Source organism: Tenrec ecaudatus, chromosome 15 (genome assembly GCF_050624435.1).
Source record: "Tenrec ecaudatus isolate mTenEca1 chromosome 15, mTenEca1.hap1, whole genome shotgun sequence".
Lineage (NCBI taxonomy): Eukaryota > Metazoa > Chordata > Mammalia > Afrosoricida > Tenrecidae > Tenrec > Tenrec ecaudatus.
Genome location: NC_134544.1, coordinates 9,050,175 through 9,072,604, shown reverse-complemented (window position 1 = coordinate 9,072,604; position 22,430 = coordinate 9,050,175). Strand labels below are relative to the sequence as shown.

The 22,430-nt window shown below is 41.2% G+C and overlaps 1 protein-coding gene across 1 annotated transcript in view; it reads left to right on the top strand.

The window, feature by feature from the left end:
- Positions 1 to 3,422: 3,422 nt before the first annotated feature.
- Positions 3,423 to 22,430, top strand: part of CCDC102B (coiled-coil domain containing 102B) — a 208,778-nt gene continuing 189,770 nt past the window's right edge. The window contains exons 1-3 of the mRNA XM_075532986.1: positions 3,423 to 4,022; positions 7,898 to 8,100; positions 17,673 to 17,781. Of these exons, the coding sequence (XP_075389101.1) occupies positions 3,429 to 4,022; positions 7,898 to 8,100; positions 17,673 to 17,781 (906 nt within the window). The 5' untranslated portion in view covers positions 3,423 to 3,428. The remainder of the gene's footprint in view (positions 4,023 to 7,897; positions 8,101 to 17,672; positions 17,782 to 22,430) is intronic.

Below are 22,430 nucleotides of genomic sequence, written 5' to 3'. Positions count from 1 at the left end.
ACCTCATCTCTAAGCAACCTTACCCTTGATCATTTCCCACCAGGCCTGCCACTCCCCCTTCTCTACCATTTGGGGTCCCATGTTTTTCCCTTGTCCCTGGGTTTGTTAACACCACTTCCTTACCCCCCCTACCCCCCCACCCCAAGTCCCCCCGGAACTGTCGGTCCCGTTGTTTTTCATCCAGATAGTTCATCCAGCCTGTCCTATTCAGACAGACCTGTGGAGTCACTAACATGCACGAAAACTAGACAGAGGAAAACAAAGCAACAGTATACAACCAGACAACAAAACAACCAAAACAAACCACTGAAAAAGAACAGAACAAAACAGTTCACAAGAGAAAAGCTTGTAGTTAGTTCAGGGATTGTTTGCTGGCCCTTAGGAGCGCTTTCCATTCCAGTCTGTTGGGGCACCCCGCCCTGGCCCCAAAGTCCACTTTCAGCATTCCCTGGGGACCTTGCCTCTCCATTCCCTTGCTGTTCCGCTGCACTCCCCCAGTGATTTGCCTCGGTGTGGTGGGATCAGGTCAGGTGCAATTCCCACACTGTGTCTCCGGTGCTGTCCCCTGTATCGCCCTTAGTCACTGAGGGGCATCATGTCTCATAATAGGGCCAGCCATGTTGTTCTCTCTGTGGACTGGCTGCTCTACTCAGGAACATCATCATCACGGCCTGGTGGGCCAGGCTGTGCTCCACTCTCTCCTCCTGCCCCTTCATCTTCTCCCGTGTGCTCTGATCAAATATGTCCATCTCCCATAGCTGCAGAGTCAATGTCGTCCTTTGGAACAAATTCTTTTCGGGGGAGGGGCAGGAATCCACTTAATTTATTTCATGTATTTCTAATTAAGATTTTATTTGTTCTTTTGCTTCTCTAAGATTTCTTGATTTAGGAATGATCCAAAATTTTGGCCAGTTATTATTATTGCTCTCTGAATTATACAAAATGAGGGGCCATTTACTCCAAACCAGCACTAACTCAAAAGTGATTGGCCACAAACCAATGCTAACAAAAGTAATTGCAACCATGCTTTATATTGTTATGATAAGTATTATGACGAGTGTTTCTTTGACCATTACACAGGACACTTGTTAAAATGTGTTTTTACATAAATGAAAATGGTATAAATTTAGTAGTGTGCAGTCTCTCTTTTTTTAATAAATAAAAGATTATTTTGCAAGTTTGGTAAAATGAAAGTCATTTGGCTGATAAAATGGACGGTTATAAGGAGAAATTTTATGAACTATAAGTGAAAAAATGAAAGAAGTTAAGGTCACCCACATAAAATGTCACCTATTTGGAAATGTTTATGGCAACATAGGTTCAAGTGTGCATAACAAAACTGAATGATGGATTGTCATAAGATTTGTAAGAAGTCTCCAACAAAATGATTAATAATAATAATAAATAGTAAACAAACAAAAAGTCACCTAATGGTTATTTATACCAGCAAAATGTAATAACAATGAGTAATCTGATAGAACCACTCACTCCCAACCCCCACCTGCCATTGAGCCAGTTCTGATCCCTAGCCACCCTGTACAGGGTGTCCGAGAACAGGGTTAATTTGTAAATGGAAGGGAATATTTAAAAAGCTTTCTACTGTGATTGAGGTGAAGGTTTACAGAGAAAATTGGTCTTCCATTCAACAACTCCTTCATATTTAATTTAGTGACATTGATTGCAATCCCCACAAGGAAAGCGGCTCTTCCCATTTCCTCCCTGTGATTGGTGTTTGCATTTGGCCTTTTCCTCCCACCTTCCAGCCTTCAGAGGGTTCTCCTTGGGCGAACACTGCCCTTTTTATCTTCAATGGGTGAAGGCTTGAGGTGAACATATCTCATTGTGTTGTTGTTCTTCTTTAGACCTGTTGTTTCTTGGAGTGTTGAGCCAAGTGGGAGAGGGAATGAGGCAGTGTGGGTAGGGTGGTTGAGGGGTGATGCAATGCATATTTTAACTCAATTATCTTGACTAGGAAATTTACCTGGGTTGGTAGACTGAATTGATAGACTGGTTTACAAATTACTAAGAAGGCTTCGCATTTACAAATCAGTCTGCATGTTTGCTATATGTAGGAAAACCTGTCTTAAAAGCTTTGAAATTGGTGTGATCCTGTTCTGTCATCATCTACTCTGTTAAACACACTCATTTCTAGGCAACCAAATGCATCACTCAGTTAGAGATGCTCCTTAGAGCTGAGAAACATAACCCCACATTGGCACAGAACACAGTAAAAATAAAAGGAAAAAATAACTTCGTTTAATTAAAAGTAACATGCATCTTTTATTTACACTTGTTTGCCACATTCACTAGATTATAAAATCTTTGAGGAAAATGGCCACGTCTAAAACAAATCAACTTTCAAAGTGTAATAGAATATTAAGCATAATGCTAAATTAACTGGTGTGACAGATATATTTTTGATGGCGAGTTACAGAAAATCCAGAAGGTCTTAGCAACCCAGTGTGAGAGGGTAGAGCTGCCCCCATAGCAGTTCCTAGGTTGCTGTCTTTACAGGAAGTAGACCGCTAGGTCTTTCCCACAGGAGCCACTATGGCTGTTTGAAACCACCGACATTTTCATTAGCTGTCCAGTGCTCAACTACTGTACCCCAGGACTGTGGTACCTTAAATAAGCCTAGGCCGTCCATTACACGTAGCGAGTGGAACAGAAGTGGGCACTCTCAGCAAATGCAGCAGCTCCATCTTCAGACCAGGCTCTTTGCTCAACTCCACTCTACCAACCTGAAGGATGTTGGCTGGCTGGTCCATTGCCTTCTTCCATCATCAGGCCCTCCTTCAGGCAAGGTGAAAACAGGAAAGGGATGCCTCAGTCTGAAGAAGAGAAAGCTTTACCAGGGGAATTTGCCTCATATTATATCAGACATAGCCAGATCTCATTTGTACCTTGAGCTCAGGGAATCGGCTCTGAGGCAGCAGATTTAGAGCAATCAGGATCTAGCTTTGGGGATTGGGAAGCAAATGCATTTTCCTCGAGAACAATGGATTCTTCTTTGTGCTCAAATAAATTCAGATTTAGTTAGCAGTGAAGAAGGGAACTCTTGTGTAGCTAATGGATAATATGCATTACAACAACTATTTTCTAAATACAAACACAGTTATTGGAAGAAATTGTTGATGTCCTTATTCATATATAATTCCCAATTCCATCTTTATACGTATATTTTTGGCAAGATTTAATTTGAGAAATATCTGTTTCTTTGAGGATAATTAGGAATTGATAAAATCTTCTCTGTCTCTGTCTAACCCCTCTGTCTCTCTCTGTCTTGTGGTTTGCACTAGAAAAGAAAGTATGCACTATGAAAAAAAGAAGTACTGTTTTTATCAAATTAAGCAACAGCAACTAGGTCTTGCACTTGGGAAATTCAAATGTGGCATTGTGTTCCTTGTCTTCCATAGGCCTGAATAGACATGAATTTAGATTCCATTCAGCGGTTGATAGCGGAAGCGGAAACCTTCCAGATGCAGAGGTCATCGCCAAGGTCACCTTGTGACCTAGCAGAGCCTGCCTCATCACCCAGAGAGACACACTCTTCCTATCCACCATTTTGTGGACCACAGTCCCCTGCTACCCCAAATGTCTGTGTCCACTCACACAGAACCAGTGAATGGGACCTTAGTGAAGAGCTACGGCTGAGGGAGCTTGAAGAAGTCAAGGCCAGAGCAGCTCAGATGGAGAAGACCATGCGGTGGTGGTCAGACTGCACTGCCAACTGGAGAGAAAAATGGAGCAAAGTTCGAGCTGAAAGGAACAGCGCCAGGGAGGAAGGGAGGCAGCTCAGAATCCAGTTAGAGATGGCCATGAAAGAATTAAGTGCTCTGAAAAAGAAACAACGATTGCCCCAGGAGGAAGAGACATTGGATGCACATGCGAGCCAGGTCTTGAAGCATGGTAGCTCTCCCGGAGTCTGCGCTGCACTGCAAACCCAGTTTCACATGCCCACCGAAATGAGAGCGGGTTTGGCAGAAAATGAAGCTTCTACAAAGGAGAACACAAATAGTAAGGTAAGAGGGGCGTCTAGAGATTGTGCTGAGTTTAAGGCTGTCATCATGGTGGAGACACAATGATGAAGTGCTGGGATGCAAACAGGAAGTCAATGGTGGCGCCCAGGAAGGATGAGAGGGAGTCAAGGCTTGGAGACCAGCTGCTGTGGGACGACAGCCCTGGAAACAGCCAACAGCCCTCTGATATCTGACTGGGTGTCTTCTAGTCAGACTCCATTTGACAGCCATGGTTTGGTTTGGTTTTTAATAGTGACAAGGAAAGAGGGATTTGTCGGCAACTGTCTGGTGACTGTATATTTTCAGCAAAAATGAAGGCAGCAAATTATTTCTTTTGAAAAATATTGGAGGTATTTCTTTTTTTAAATCATTTTATTGGGAGCTCGTACAACTCTTTTCACAAGATCTTGAGTATATTCTTTTGTTGAAATCATTTCATTGGGGCTCATACAACTCTTATCACAATCCATACATACATCAATTATATAAAGCACACTTATAAATTCATTTCCCTCATCATTCTCAAAATTCGTCTTCCGCTTAGATTCCTGGAATCAGCTCCTCATTTTCCTTTTTCCCTTCCCCTCCCTCCCCGCTCTCCCCTCCATTAATAATCCACAAAGTATTATTTTATCATCTCTTACACTTCCCAGCATCTCCCTTCACCCACTTTCCCTCTGTCCATCCCCCTGAGAGGAGGTTATACGTAGATCACTGAGATTGGTTCCCCCTTTCTACCCCTTCCGCCTAGTATCGCCACTCTCACCCTTGGTCCCAAGGGGTTCATCTGTCCTAGATTCCCTGTGTTTCCTGATCCCCTCTGTACCACTGTGCATCCTCTGGTCTAACCAGGTTTGCAAGGTAGAATTGAGAGCATGATAGCTGGAGGGAGGAAGCGTTTAAGAACTAGAGGAAGGTTATGAGTTTCATTATTGCTACACTGAACTCTGAGTGAGTCATCTTCTCCCCACAACACCTCTGCAAGGGAAATCCAGTTGTCTACAGATGGGCATTGGGTCCCCATCACGCATTCTCCTCATTCACTATATGATTCCCCCTCACCTTTGTTGCTTGAAACTTGGTCCCCTCGGCCCTTCATGATCACACATGTTGGTGTGCTGCTTCCATGTGGGCTTTGTTGCTTCTGGTCTAGATGGCCGCTTGTTTACTTTCAAGCCTTTAAGTTCCCAGATGCTATATCTCTCAATAGCCAGGCACCATCAGCCTTCTTCACCACACTTACTTATGCAAACATTCATCTTCAGCGTTTATGTGGGGAAGGTGATCACACCATGATGGTTTTTGTTCTTTGCTGTCTACTACCTGATCTCTTCAACACCTCGTGTTCACACAGGCTTGTGTGCTTCTTTTCTGTGGGCTTTGTTGCTTCCAAGTGGAGGCATTTTTATCATGACCCTTACTATACAAATCATACATGATCCATAGAGCAGTTTTACATTTTCCCGCGATGTGGAACTCTGGTCTGACAATTCCCCCCTTGTAACATGTACCCCATATGCAAATACTGGGGACAGCTTCAGACCGTCCAGGCTTCCAGCAAGCCAAGGAAAGAGAAGCTATTTGAATTTTATTTAATCTAACAGTTCATCAATACACATGTATCCAGGGACCTGCTCCTCTTTTTATTCCTCCCACCGTACCCCCGCCCCCCAGTAAATAGGATTAGTTCTCATGGGAAGTACTTAGAGGAGCGCTTAAGAAAGTCAAGTTAACTCTTACCAGAATTTCCATTTATCTTGTTAGCCCTTCCTCTTGGGTTCAGTTTTAAAAGTGTAAACCACGTCAGGTTTTAGTCCTCTTGAATGTCATCTGAATATACTAACCTTTGTATGAAGTGTCCACCTTATGGATGGTAAAATCTAGGGCCTGTAGTAAAGGGATAAAAATTTTGTTAATTTCAGAAACATTTCTGCTTCTTTGGTCTTCCTGGCTTTGTGTTCATGTGTGTGCATTTGTATGTACACTTATTGGTTTTTAATCGTGAGGTTCTAGGTCAATGTATGTATATTTTTGCATGTCTTTGGATTATGACACATCTTCCCCAAATTCAATCATGTTAATTTTATGCATTTGAATCGAGTGATTGGGATGAGGAAATACAGGTAACATGACATCCACTGAATAAAAAAGAAATTTAAAAATCTTTATAATTTACCAATCACTAGGTACCACTCTTGAAATGATGAAGGGTTTACTTCATATTTTTCATGCTGGGAAAATTCTCAGTGTCCTGGGACTTCACTTGGGATATCTCTTGTAACATTCGTGTGTTAGTCTGGGTAGACTAGAGAAACAAATTCATAGACACTCATGTGTGAATAAGAAAGAGCCTTATATACAAAAGTAATGATACATTAAGAAAGCATCCCAGTCTAGTCCAGATCAATTCTTTAAGTCCAATATTAGCCCATATGTTTTATACAAATCTATAAATTCCTCTTCAGATTCATGAAACAGATGCAATTATGCTGAATGCAGGGAGATCAAAGGGCAATGGGTGGGAAGTCTTCTGGATCAAGTGGCGTTGTAAGCATCTCAGTACTAGCAGGGATCTCCATGTGGCTTCACCAGCTTCGAGGCTCCGGCTGCATCAGCCTGTCTCCATGCACTTGTCAATGAGAATGTATTGTAGAAACTAAGCCTGTGTCCTGCCTCCAGCGAGCTACTTATCTCCTTAATACTTCCAAATGAAGTCATCAAGCTATAACCTGACTGACAGACCATACTCCACCCCTTTACTCTTAATCCTCAAATTGACAACAGATTATACAATTACCACATTTAGCATCCAGAACAAATCATACATAGTGGTTATTTACAGTTAGTTTATTTAGGAAAAACAACAACAAGCCATAGTAAAGATCTCTTCTGATGGTAGGGAAGTTAATACTAGCAGCTGAAGAAGCTTCAATCAGCTTTTTTAATTAGCTATTTTTCTTGCCCTGTCCAGGCTGAATGAGAAAGATTTGAGTAGGTGTATGAATTGGTTCATGATAGTGTTTTCTTGTAGAATTACACGTGTCTCATTTTATTATTTTTCAAAAGAGTACACCATAAAATACTAATTGTTCTAGAATAAAGAGATGAATTATACTTTTTAGCATGATATCCTTGTACAATTTTAAAATTAAACACTTATTATGACATCTCACTGAGATTTTATTTGAATGAGGCTATCCATGCATTATTTTACCTCATTTTAAAACCCACCACTTATAGCAAATATAACAAGAGTTCAGTGTAATGGTTCTGGAATTACAGTATAAGTTGATGGAGACAGTTTGCTGCTCAGGTAATTAATGCCTATATCTTTAGAAAGATCCAATTAAATTGTATTTGAGATTCAACGGTGAGCTCAACTAGTTCAATGTACATGCCTGTTAAAATATTCAAGAGATTCCTGAAGATTCTTTTTTACTTTGTCCTACAAAGATATTTTAAAAATGAGGACTTGATTCACTTTGAAACTTGTGACAAAATCTTAGAGAGGATTTCAACTCATTAAATAAGTCTTTACTGCCATCCAGGTTTTTTTTTTTTTTTTTTTTTTTTTAATGCAGGGACCTTTTTAGCCCTTACTGGAAAAATAAAACTTAAATTAAAAGTTAAAGTACAACTTTTGGGAAATTAATTTTATTCTAATACGAAAGAACATAGAAAAGAAAAAATCAGCTTGAAGAAGAATTCAGTTAAAGTTGAGCCATATAGAATGGGATTTAAATAAGGATTTTATTCTAAACAAAGTACATTGATTTCCTCTCAAGCTATGTTGCTATTTTTCTCTTTCACAAAAATGTTCTCTTGGAAAACTAAAAAAAGCCTCAAGGTTGTGTTTTGTTTTTGTTTCACCTTTTCAGAAAGAAGGTGTGGCTATTGATCCATTAAGATTAAATCTTGACTCTTCTGATCTGTCCCATGACGGTTGTCCTGCGACCTTGAAAAAGACACCTGAATCCAGACTACAGACACTAAACCTGGCTGTGGAGAATGACACACTGGAAATGCCAACTGGGCAGGTGCCCTCAGACGACTTCAAGACAACCTTTTGTAAGGAAAGAGAGTAAGTTCTGTTTATCATTCTTCTTCACCCAGGATGGGGTTCAACCCCCTTAAAATTCGTCAGCTTGATGAGGTGGTCACTGGAGAAAGCCTTTAGCCATGAATAATCACTCAGCTCTAAGCTGTTCAAGCTGAGTTTGAGACAGATTTAATTTTTTTCTTTAACATGTAATTTATGATCATTAATTTTAATCTTTATTCTTACATGACTTGGATCATAACCATACTATCATCCTTTGTAGCATATTCTCCCTAATTATATTGAATTCTTAATGGAAGTAATTGAGATATCAAGTGCATGATCTAGTTTTTGCCACATCCTTGGAATGAGATGCGTCAGTATTAGGAGTGATAGACTAGTCGCAATATCACTCGATTGCTTCTAATTCTGACTCTGTGTGTGGAGGGAAGGACACTAGGCGTGTGCCTGAGAAGCCTGGACATGCATCTTGATGTTGGCATGGTCTAACTCAATGACATTGGGCCAGCACATCTGTACTTCTTGCCACCTCTGTAAAAAGAGGGGTAGCTATGCCTCTGTTCGGGTTATCTAAGGAGCCCTGGTGCCATGGCGGGTTAAGGGTCAGTGGTTCAAACCCACCAGCCACCCCACAGGAGAAAGGCGTGGCCACCCGCCTCTGTAAGATGACATCTGGGTCACTCTGTGGGGTGGTTTTACTCTGTCCTCCAGGGTCCCCATGACTCAGAATAGACTCCAAACCAATGGTCTTGTTTTTGGGGGTTGTATTGATTTTTTTGTCCAAATAAAGGTTGTTAGAGAAACAACAGCCAAGTTTTCTGTTCATGAATCCTGAGTATAGTTTGTCAGGGGAGTTGTTAGCAGCTTTGTCTGAGGTGGCTTGGTGACTGGACTGGACTTGAATGCTGTGAGCTGAGATCGCCTGAAGCCCTGAGCAGTCACATATCTGGTGGTTGACCCTGGATCTCAGCAGGACCTTGGTCAGGACACCAACAGAACCTCTTAATGGGGCCCTTTGGTTTCTGCATAGCATAAGGGATAGACTGCAAGTCAGCACCTTCAGATCTTACCTTAGGAGCCACCTTGCTTCTTTTCCATCACACTTACTATTCAAGGCAATTTTAAGAGCTGTTCAAGTTTCATAAGAAACACAGAATAAGATAATTGTGGTGACCATCTTTGCAAACAACAATCTGCCCGAACCTTCTCCACAGCATTCTTGAAAGGTGCATTCACAAATAATGCCTGAGAAAGTGACTGGAAATATGAACATAATGTGAGAACGGAGTATGTTCTTACCACGCTCATCATGTATGCTATTTGTGTCTTCATGATCAGTTCAGGAGAAATGACTAGCAATTAAAATGTGGTCCTCATATCTGAAAATAAGGTTCACTCTCCTGTCTTTTTAAATCTGAGACTCTCATTAGAAAAAAAATACATGAGATCTAGACAAATAAGGAATGTACATATACATTCTAATTGTTTACATCGTGATGAGGTAAATGCACTTAACCCTCTGGATACAAGGCTAGGAAGTACACAGGGTCCAGCTCCATTGTACGTGAGCGGCTGTGAGTTGGAGTTTAATGGCAATGTGCACCTCAGCCTTTCATTGGTCTGATAAATCTTTTATGTGCTGTAACTCCTTTTCTCTTAGCTGAAATAATTCCCCATGAGTCCTTGGGAAACGCATCAGTGCTACTCATTCTCACAGTTATGTTCTTGGTTTATACCTCACTATAGAGATAGATTCTGATTATATAAGCATCTGTGCCTAGAATAAATATTTATAATTCCACTATTAAGTATAAACCAACAAGAAAGCTAAAGAACATTAGTAGCAAAGAGAGTTTTTAAGACCTGGTGGTGGTGGTGGTAGGTGCTAGACTCGAATAAGCTCTACCTCAATGACCCAACATACAACAGATCAAAACACTGCCCACTCACACCCCATCCTCAGAAGCTTTGCTGTGTCTGATTTCGCTGTGATACCTATTTTATCTTTAAACTTGTGCACATATTAAAAGTTAATTTTATCCAGACCTGTGTGTCTCAAATTATAACCCCTGTGCTTTAATATGCTTGAACGAATGAACACATGAATGGCTGTACATGCTTTCAAAGCCACTCATGTTCTTCTCTGACATACCCTAATAGGTGTAATTGGAAACTGATTAGCCCTAAAAGCAAGCTACTTTTCACTTCTGCCTCATAAGGCTATGCACACATATTTTTACACACACACACACACACACACACACACACACACACGCTATGTCCTATGTTCAGTTTCCTTGGAATACATGAACAATTCCCGCAAGTAGTGCACTCTTAATCTGCTCAGAAACTTCAAGGACAGCCACAGATGGAGAGAAGGCAGCACTGGATTCAGCTCTGTCTCCGGCTCGCTCTCTCCTTTGAGAGACAATCCCACGGCCACCAAGATTCAGAGTGACTGTGTCCATGAATCAGCACGCAATCGTGAGAGGCAGTTGAACAGCCCCCCCCCACCCATCACAAGGGAATGCTTCCCAAGAATGCAGTATGTGTTATTACTATAAATTTGTCCAAGAGTCTAACTTCTTCCTTTAGGAATCTCAGCCGGTGCATGGCTGTGAGTTGAGCGAATGTGACTGTCCTCTCCACGTTCCCAGCGAGTGGGAGCCTTCTCTTGAGGAGGGCCCCTGAAAGAACTGAGAGCTCTCAAGTCCTTCCCCCCAAGGTCACGGACTAGGGCTTTCCTATAAAATTAAGCGAGCTTCATTATATGCTTAGCACTCTAAGTACTGTTGCAGTCTTTTAGAATCATTATTCAGTCTCCAGAGGACCCTCATGATCTTGGTATCTGTGTATTGTTGATTACTTAAAAAATTAGTGACCCTGTTGGCACAGAGAGCTAGCTGCTAGCCACCAGGTCGGCGGTTCTAAAGGTTCAAAACCACCAGCCACTCTTCAGGAGAAAGATGAAGCTTTCCACTCCCCAAAAGGTTTACCCCCTCAGGAACCCACAGAGGGCAGTTCTCCTCTCTGCTATGGGGTCACTATAGTCCACATGTGCTCCATGGCTGTGAGGTTTTGAAACAGAAAATTGCCCGGGTCAAAAACTGAGGGGAGACGATGGGAAATCTGATTCAGTTATGGAGCTATGTGCACCTAAACATTCAGGAGCAGAAGGGTTATTAAGGGAGAATGGGGCATAGAGTATTAGTATTCGGAGCTAGCTCTCCTCTTGAACTACTCAATATCTCCCAGGGAGGAGCTTCAAAAGGTTTGTGGGAAAATTCCATTCATCTTCTCATTCTATTTCTCCATGAACTTTTTAAGCCTGCTCTCAGTATGCCAGCTTTGTGTCATTTAAAGTGAGCTCTTAGCCTCTTCTTCTAATTTTATGTTCTTAATTATTTTTCTCATAATGAAATGAAGTGTGCCTGGGTTCTTCACTTCACTAACTCCTGATTCTTTATTTCCTTTTTTTTTAAACTTACTAAAATGAAATAAACGTTCTGCTGTGATGGTACCCCAAATTAAAAATGCTTCAACAATTAGCATGAGAATAGAAAGCCGCATGTCATTTTCGTTCCTGCACTAGGAGAATGAATGCCTTGGCTTGTAGACAAGGTCAACATTGTTCAAGGTCATGTTGTTGAAAGAGAGAAAGGTCTGCTCTCCTCATTCATTCACTGTCACTAGTCAGGTAGGCAGTATGCCTTTGCCATTTCTTTTCCTAACTTCCTATTGTGGGAAGCTTACAAGGGTATGTAGCAAAGCGTTTGAGATCAAGGCAAGTCTCCCACATCCAGCTCCGTGGTACTTGTACTAACCCCCTTTTTGAAAAGTCACTCTGACTGGCTCCCAGACTACGTCATCACGCTCACTAGGAGCTCTGTCGCACTAGAAGCACTGAGTCCTTCTCTCTCTCACCTTCTCCCCCCCCCCCCCCGTTCCCCCCCAACCCCCACACCCCAGTCTCTCGGTACTTGCCCCATGGGGAGCTGTCAAGGTGCAGTGGGTAAGCATTGGGCTCCTAACTGAAAGGCCAGTAGTTTGAACTGTGACCCCGTGAGAACTAAAGACCCCACCACATGCTCCCACACCATTCCCTCCTGGAAAATGCCATGGGGCAGTTTTACCCCGTCACTCTGACAGCACATGCCAACAGCAACCTGATGAGACATACATTCCAGAGCACAGATTATGCAAATCCAAGAAATATCCCCATTAGAGTCTCCTTTGCCATTTGGCTGTGGACCCCTGGCTCAGCGCAGTCCTTTGGAAGCGGCCCTTTAGATTTCAAACCGCGCAGAGGCAGCAGCAATGCGTGTGATGCCTCGCGCTGTGCTTGTGAGCTCCGCTGGAGGGAAGGTCAGAGCGGCAAAAGTAAAAGGACCCCAATTGGATTAGAAACTGTAAAAAACATGGATCAAGACAGAAGCCACAGGAAGAGGGTGGGCCAGGAGGCCCTCGCTGGCAGGTGGAAGAAGCTAGAAACCCAGAACAAGGCTCTGGAGGGGAAGACACTTCACTGGCTAAGAGGACTTGATAGAAGAAGTCCACAGGTCCAAGGGAAGAAGGGGGTCAGGAGACATGGGGGCATAGTGAATGACACCTTGCACTGCTACCTGCATGGTCACTAGTTTGAAACCCCTAGCCTCTCCACAGGACAAGGATGAGAATTCCTGGTCCTCTACAGATTTAACGCCTTGGAACCCCCACCCCCACCCCCCCACCCCGAGGCAGTTCTCCTGTGTTGTATGGGGTTGTCATGTGTCGAGATTGACTGGTCAGCAGGGAGCATCTGGTTTCTTTAGGGTAGTCAGGTGGTTGAGCTTGCACCAACGCTGTTTAGCAATCAACGGTTTCGTAGTCAAACAAGGAAAAAGGTGTGTGCGCCATGTGAGGGTGGTAAAGGACCTGTAGTTGCTGGGACTCAGGTTGCTATGACCTAATGGCACCTAACAACCACCACAATGCCACATGGAAAAGAGAGTACCCAGAGGTCACTCTGGTGACAGGCAGGCAATGACATCTGGTATCTGGTGGCATCGCCATGTCTCATGTGGGTGGCACTGAGGCTGCACACACACCAGTGACGGCTACAGTGCTTCCTCCTGGGACAGCTTTGATGGCTTAGTTTTTGTTGTTCTGGTTACTCGGGCTCCTTCTTAGATTGCTTTCCTGCTCTCTCAGAACTTGTTTCTGCCCTAATGCCCTTTCACTAGGTGTGGACATTAGCACATTTTTGCTAGGTATATAATTGTTACTGGAAGAATCTAGGGCAAACAAGACGAAAGTGCAGGCACTAGGAACTCCGTAGGACGACTCCGTGACGTGTTCCTGCCTGCATCTCCTTCTTCCACTCCCCACCCCCCAGAGTGTCTCCAAATTTAATAATGGTCTTTAAACTCATCTCTTTTCTAATGAAATTAACCGCATATGGCGTTGACTGTGTGTGCCTTCATTCATGGTAGCCAGATTTAATGATAAATAATTGGAAGTGCAATGACAGAATGACAGCTAGATTGCTCATTAAAAATAGATCTGCATAAACTTTATTATTCATAGTTTAAGACAAAGGCTGCATTCTGTGGTAAATTAATATGAGCATCTAAACATTATTACAAGCTAATTATATTGGTCTGGCAAAAGCATTTTGACATTAATTGGACTCCTTAGAAACAGACTAATGAGATATTTTGCAATGGAATTTCCCATAATTCCAAAATGATTGAGATTGATGCCCAGATATTAATCTTTCAGGTCATTTCACTCCTGAGAAAGATTTTTATGAATATTTCTGTCTACATACCCAATTTTTATGTCCAATTATGAGATCGTGATAGTTTAACAATAGCATAACATATAACCCCTGCCTTTCTATAAAAGTAATTTTTGCTCATATTTTATCTTTTAGACACTGAATATTATATGCAGTTTGGCAATTTAAAACAATTCACAACCACATATTAAAGACCCTCTGATGTGGGTCTTACATTTGGTGTGTAGACAAAAGGGGGGATATGCAATATCCTTCGGAGTCAATGTGAGTGCTTGTTTGTTAGTTTTCCTTCTTGTTCAGATCACATGGTGATGGTTTAGTTTCCAGTGAAAGATTTGACTATAGAATTTATCCATTTTGAAAAATCACTCTGAAAAAGAAAATGAGTAATTGGGCCAGAATGTCGAGGCTTTACTGAGTGCCCTCTGCTGCATTGGCACAGTTGTGCAGTGTTGTTTCTGGGTGTGTAGTGCTGCAGAGAGTCTGGGGTGGACCATACGAAACACAGCCAACATCACTTTCAAGAATTGTTTTTAACCATTAGCCCCCGGATCCAATTGCAACTGTTTACATAACAGCAGCGTGTCCTTTTCCTTCAGAAAAATCTTAAGAATCAATTCTTCTCTTTAAGATGTTTTTCTAAAGAGATAAAGAGCATCTGAAATAGTTTTTCTAGAATATTACCATCCTTGAAACATTACTAATTTGCTTTAAGTAAGAAATATGTACAGTGTAATTATCCATTTCAATTGACTTTGGTCATATTTTTTTCATAAGATGACTTTTGAATATTTATCCTAGGTTTAGATATCAAGAGATAATCACATCTTTTAATCTAGAATATATTATTTTTGCCATGAAACAGATAGAAAATTCAGGTAAGAAGTAGGTTGAAAAGTTCTTGAATATTTCATAAAGCCTTAGAAGGAAGAGTGTCCCTGTAATTTTGACCACACTTGGTAGCAAAAGCATTTATTCTGTAACAATTGTAAATCACTTTTGTTAAGGAGAACTTTTAACTCTGAAAAAGTTGAGTTTATCTTAATTTTTCAGATTATTATTTGATTTACTGCAGTGTAATTTTAAAAACTATCATTTGATTTTTTAACGTGTACAATGTTAAAATTGTAAATTTAAAAGTCTAGATTGTTTTGTTCATTTCAAATGCATTATCTATATTTTACTCCATTTAAAAATAATAGAATTCTTCACGTTGGATTAGAACTCCATCGATCAATATTTGCTCTATCATGCTTGGCAAAACAAGGACAGGGGTTGACACAGTTGCTGTAACCATGGGTTCAAATATAACAATAATTGTAAGGACAGTGCAGGACAGGCAGTATTTCTTTCTGATGTACAACCCTGTATGATATTTCCAAGACTGTAAATTGTTCTCCTTAGAGTGGCCAAATCATCCCTTCATTTAGCAGTTCAATTCCTAACCCACCATGCCAATACTGCTCTCGATGCTACTAAAGAAGAATTCCAAATCAAGGTCCGATAAAAATTTAGGTTTTGCAGCCAGAGACCTTTGGGGTTAGGATAAGCCCTTAATTAATTATTTTGCATCTCTTTTTGGTCTTGATGTGATTTAATTACCCAATTCTTTAATAGACTGCTTGATTATTTGATTAGTATGCAAACTAATTTTCTTTAAATAATTTTCATAGTGTTGTTACCTGGAAGAGTCCTAATGATAAATATGTAAACTGTACCTCTTACTGGGAATCGAAAGTTTGGTCTTTCTTCTGCAGAGAAGCTGATGGTTTTATTTCTTTTAATAATTTTATTGGGGGCTCATACAATTCTTATCACAATCCATACATACATTTATCGTGTCAAGCACATTTGTACATTTGTTGCCATCATCATTCTCAAAACATTTGCCCTCTAGTTGAGCCCTTAATATCAGCTCCTCATTTCCCCCCTCCCTCTCAGCTCCCTTCCATGAACCCTTCATAATTCATAAATTACTATTATTTTGTCATGTTACACTGTCCGACATCTCAACCCACCCTCTTCTCTGCTGTCCACCCCCCAGGGAGGAGGCTGTATGTAGCTTCTTGTAATCGGTTTCCCCTTTCCACCCCACATTCCCTGCACCCTCTAGGCATTGCCACTCTTACCACTGGTCCTGGAGGGGTCATCTGTCCTGTATTCCGTGTGTTTCTAGTTGCTATCTGTACCAATGTACATCCTCTGGTCTAGCCAGATTTGTAAGGTAGAATTGGGATCATGATAGTGGGGGCGGGGGAGCGCAGAAGGAGGCATTTAAGAACTAGAGGAAGGTTATGTTTCATTATTGCTACCCTGCACCCTGACTGGCTTATATCCCCACAACCCTTCAGTAAGGGGGTATCCAGTTGCCTACCGATGGGCTTTGAGTCTCCACTCTGCACTCACCCTCAATTACAATGATACAATTTTTTGTTCTTTGATGCTTGATACCTGATTCCTTTGACAGCTTGTGGTCACACAGGCTGGTGTACTTCTTCCCTGTGGGCTTTGTTGATTCTGAGCTAGATGGCCACTTGTTTATCTTCAAGCCTTTAAGACCCCAGATATAGCTCAGCACCATTAGCTTTCTTTACCACATTTGCTTATGCACACATTTGTCTTCAGTGATTGTTTCGAGAAGGTGGGCACCCACTGATATATTTTTTGTTCTTTGATGTCTGATAAATGGCCCCTTCTACACCTCGTGGTGGACCCACACACTGTCTTGAAATCTCTGCTTTGTTAAATCTGCGAATATCCTGTTGCCAACACCTAGACCCAAGGGAGGGAGCAAATGGGTTTTGTGCACAGAGGAGGGGAAAAAGAAGGTGCAGTTCTCCATAAGAATCTTCTCTACAGCACAGTTGAGGATGAGCTGATTCACATGTCAATGTGTGCTTATCACAGCAGAAATTAAAAAACAGATTTTCAATGACTCACTCTAATGGATGTTGTAGAAATAGAGGAAAGAAACATCCATGGTTGCGATACTAAAAAATTAGATTTCCCTCTAGTTCTGTTACTTGTGCTACAAATTATGAAATTAAAGCCTGTATTTTGAGTATAGGAACAATTCCAGGGAATTTGTTTTATTAAAACAATATTTAATCACTATTTTGTATTCCTAATAAATGATTAAATTTTTTAAATGTTAGACTTTTTGTCATTCCTTGTGATTTTAAAGGCTTCTTCATTCATATACAGTCATAATGTGAGGACAGACAAAAGCAAGTTAAAATTAGAAAAGCATTTAATACCTTCCTTTGTAAGGAAATTATATGAATAAGAGACATTGTAGAAGAATGTGTTAATAATATATGAGAAAGCAGTCAGAGGCAAAAAGGCAATTATTGTGATACTGGCAAAACCAAATTAAATAAGTTTAATCAACTGTAGAGTTAATTGACAAAATAACAAGTTAGACTAAGTTTTACTCAACATTTTTAAGTTTTGATCGTTGAAAATTTTTCCCCTTTAAGTATAATCACCATATATAAGTAGAAAAGGAGCCCTGGTGGCACAGGGGTTACAAGTTGGGTTGCTAACCATAAGGTCAGTAGTTCAAACCCATTCAGAAGCTCTGCAGAAGAAGATGAGGCTGTCTTCTCTGGTAAAGATTTCTTGCTTTGGAGATCCATGAGGACAGTTCTACTCTGTCCTGTTGGGTTGCTGTGAGTAAGTATCATCTCCATGGCTGTGAGTGTTTGAAATAAATAACAGCAGTTAGGAAAATAAATATGGTAAAAGTGTATACATTTATAAATGATTTTTACATTGCAAATCTAATCTGTTTTAATTCTTTAAAATGATTTAGAATGCATTCATCTTTGGAAAATGAAATAGAACAACGGGAGCCCACTTCATCTTTATGGAAATGGGAGTATGAAGAACTGAGAGGAACAAAGCCAACAACTCCAAAAGAGGTACGCAGACACAGATGCGCAAGAGGCAGCGAGGCTGCATGTGCAGCCCCAGGGGCTGGGAGTGTTCTCCACAGGGAAGACTGGTGCGGGGTGAAACACTAGAGAGTCTGAATAAGATGAATATTGGAATTTACAGACAAGGGGGCTTCAAAAAGTCCCTGAAAATATTCACTAGCTTTTGACTCTGTTTTTCTTGATTTTTTGAAGGCCCCTTATATCAATACTATGGAGGCCTGGTGATGCAGTGGGTCATGTGTTGGGCTGCTAAGCACAAGGTCAGCAGTTCAAAACTACTACTAGCTGCATCACATTTGAAATACGCAACTTAGTACTTTGAAGATCTATAGCCCAGGAAACCCACAGGGGCAATTCTTCTCTGTCTTATGGGGTCACCTTGAGTCACAATTGGCTCAATGGTAGTGAGTGAGTACATCAGTAGTGGGCATTGCTAGACATTTCCTCTATATCATTTAGAAATTGTCAAAAATGTATTAGTAGGCTAAGAGTAACTGAGAAAAGCTAACTGGTTTTATGTAAGTTTACACTACAAGGACTATAGTTGGACTGAATCCATATTTTTACAATGAGGACTTGTTGCTGAATAAGAACACATCCTCTTCACTCTGCTGCATCATGTGCTTAGCAAATCCATTTCTAATTATTCATTAAGATGTGCCAAATGACTAATTTCATAAAACACTGCCTTATCGAATTAAACTTTCCCCAGATGTTTTAGAAGAGTATTTCGTGACTATGGGACTGCCTTTTAAGGCCCAGTTGTTCTTCAATTGAGAACAAATCATTCAGCAATTTTTTTAAATAAAAAAAAATAAAACACAGCTGAATGATTTATCCTGTGCACCAAGACATTGTGGTCAAATGCACACTTATTTTAAATGATCACTCTCACCAAACCAAACCCAACCCACTGCTGTTGAGTTGATTCCAATGCACAGTGAACCTTCAGGCCAGAGCACAGATGCCCGCAGGCTTCTAGGTCTTTGATCTCTCAGAAACAAGAGAGTACTTGGTCTCTCCTGCTGGTGGGGTCCAACTGCTGGTGGGGTCTCGCCTGCTGGTGGAATCTTTCCTGCTGGTGGGGTCTTTCCTGCTGGTGGGGTCCAACTGCTGCACTTCTTCAGGTTGCAGCTTCGTGTTTGCCACCAGGACACCGGAGACAATGCTATTTCATTCTTGATATAGCAGTTGGTGCCTATTGAGTTTCTTTGTATAGTTAGCATTAAATTTTTTCAGGATTAGTGGTTTATCTTTCTAAGTTTTTCTTGCCAACAAATTTCTGTTGTGAAATCATTCATTTTCAATAGTTTATGAACATCTATTCTGAAAACAATGTACTGTAAATGTTCTTGTGTAAAACACTGAGATAATGTGGGGTAGAATGTGAGTATATGGTTTAGGATCGTGATAAGACAGGCTAAATGATTTTAAATCAACCATGATATATTTGTCCAAAGATGTTGAACATCTGAATTTTTATATAACCATGCCTGGAACTACTTAACTTATTCTAGAACGTTATTCCATCAATTTCAGATTTAATGATACTCTTGTGCTTATGAAATCACAGATGAGGGCTTTTAATGCTTGATTTTATTCAGTGATAAGGTTTGTAATTTTGCTGGGGTGGGTTCTATAGAGAGGCAAATTAAGCGACAATAGAAAAAATCATACCAATAAAACAGCTCACATAGTTGTAGAAGCAGGTAAGTGCAATCCTATTTCATGCCTGTGGGTCAGATGCTAAGCTGGAGGCTTCTGACTCCTGTAACTGCTGGGACTGATGAACCCACCATCGGCAGGAACACCACGGGCTGCAGAGGACTCCAAGGTTGGCAGGTCTGGTATTGGGTCAGATGGCTCCAGGGATTGGCAGGTAGTATGGCGAGGCCTTGGCTCAAGTCCAAAGACTTGGACGTGGACTAACCAGATGCAAAACCAAGACTGAGCAAAAAACAAGATGATTTTTCATAGCATCTGTTTCTATAGGAAGTATGCCACCCTTCTGAGGAAAGCCTCCACTTACACTGGGAGTGTGGGCTGTGTAAAGGGGGTTGCGCTCCACCTTACTCTTCTTCCAGCTGCTTGGCTGCTGACCACAGATTGCATCGTGGAGTTTGTTACATCGGGTTAAATTGTGTGTGTGTGATACTAGATCTTTACTATCAAACCACTGAGAAGCCTTTCCAAGGTGGTCCCAATGCAGCTCTCACAGTCTTTACCTCAGTTCATTGACTTCACAAGTGGGCATGTTCACGGACCCTCCTCTCCCGCATGCCGCTCTCTGGAGTCGTTCACACGAAGCACACAGTGCCAGGGAGGGTGGTGGCCATTCTGCCCCAGTGCGGGAGTGGTTACACTTACCTCTGGACCCCAGAGACTCAGAGGGATGATGGACTTTTCTAGGATGCCCAACCACATACCACACACTCCCCAACCATCCTTCACTGGAACGGAGTCTCGCTGAGCACAGCAAAAGTTTAGTTCAAGCCTCTGGAAAATGTTCTCTATCTCAGTGAGGATTTTGTGAATCCAACAAAATGGGTTAAGGGCATGTGTCCTTTCTGACTCTGTCTGTTAGTTTATCAAGGTGGCTTTGTTTCCATCTTACACTTTGGGGCTCCCCTTCAGTCTGTCACACACACACACACACACACACACACACACACACACACACACAGACACGTATGTACATCCATTTGAATTCCCACTGCTTTGGGTCACAGGTGCTGCATTGTGCACACCTTCTTGAGGGATGAAGCCTGGTAACACATTCACCTGCTGCAGAGAAACATCAGAAAGCATCAGATGCTTGGAGCATGCATGTATGAGAGACCTTCAAAAATCCGTGAGAAAATGCCGTTATCTTTGACTTCCATTCCAAGGGAATTTTTGAAGCCCTCTTGCAGACACTCTATAAGGTAGTAAGTCTACACTTCATTAAGAAAGGTAAATGCACTTTTACTATAATGAAGAATGAGGTATGCATTTACTCTACAATACCACTAGAGGGCAGTGCAGACTTAGGAATGCAACTCATTTGCCAGGCATGTTCGCATTCCTGTTATTTAGTACTGCTGAAGCAACTGTTTGGAAAAAGCCGTGAAGTAGTTTACAAAGCAATATGCTCACATTCAAATATTCAACAATTTCTGCTCAACGGTGATTTTCCTGAGGAGAATAGCAAATGGGAAGCTGCTTAAAGAAATTTTAGGTGACCCCCTGCACCCAACCCCCCCACACCCGCACCACACACACATGCCCAGGACCCAAACTCACTGCCATGGAGTTGATTTGAGGCATAGACAGCCTATACCGCGTTTCTGAGGCTATGGAACTTCCCAGGAGGGACGTTCCTCCCAAGACGAGGGGTGGTGGCTTTAAACTGCCAGCCTGTGCTTGGCAGTCCAATGCTTAGCCACCAGCACTATCAGAGCTCCTTGAATGAACTTTGATAGGTGAGGAAAAAATTAATAAAACAAAGTAGCATTCAACAGTGTGAACCGAGTTCATATTCCTATGCCCTTTTAGAGAAATAGATTTTGTTATCTGTAGCATGTTCTTCATAGTTGAGCTGATAGGTTTTCAGAATAAAGGATACCTTAACATTAGGGAATGTGTGTCTGAATCAATAAACTGTTGGGTGAAGGTTTCGGGTGCACCAAAGAAGAGGATATTTTTAACATATGACCTATCACCCACCGTCCTCTAGTTGATTCCAACTCATTGAAGTGATCTTCTCTGACAAAATAGCACTAATTACTTCCTTAGGGTTTCAGACACTGTGAATCTTTAGGGGGTGAGGACAGCCTTATCTTTCTCCTGCTGAGAAGCTGGTTCATTTGAGGCCCTGACCTTGAGGTTAGTAGCCCACAGTACCAACAGGCTCCATTGAATAAATGACAGTCACAGAAGGCATTTTATCAGAGACACTCAAATTTTGTAAAGGCTGAAATGAAGATTAACTAGTTTTGGAATTACATTTAAAATAATTTCTTATATTTATATTACATGTATACACACATACATATAACTAAAGCCATCCAATCAATTCAGACTCATAGTGACCACATAGAGCAGGGTAGAATCTCCCCTACAGGTTTCTGAGACTTTAAATCTTTATGGGTATCAATAGCTTCTTCATCTTTCTCTAGCAGAGTGGCTGGTGGTTTCAAACTACTGACTTTGTAGTTAGCAGCTCAACATAACCACTATGACAGGAGGCTCTCCTTGTACATACATATACCTGTAGGCTTCCATACCCTAACAAAGAAATAATTTGTGCTCTTTGATCTATTTTTAAAATAGTATACATATAGATTTAACTTATTTTTATTGAAAAAATACAATTCAAAAGTGTTTAAAAATTGAAAACAGAAATATATTTAGGCACATGTAATTCTTGATCTATGCTCTTTTCTAACAATTTTATGCTCTGTTTAGAAATGGCAATGAACAGTAATGATAAGAGTAAAGTATTTAAATCCCCATGTGGTTGGTCCACAACCACGATGCACTCATTGAGATTTCATGAGCGTTTCCCTTAGTGATTCCATTTTTGCAAAATGTTTGTTCCCTCTCCTTAGCCTTGACCATAGCTCTCTATCTCCAAAAGGTGTAGAAGGCAACTC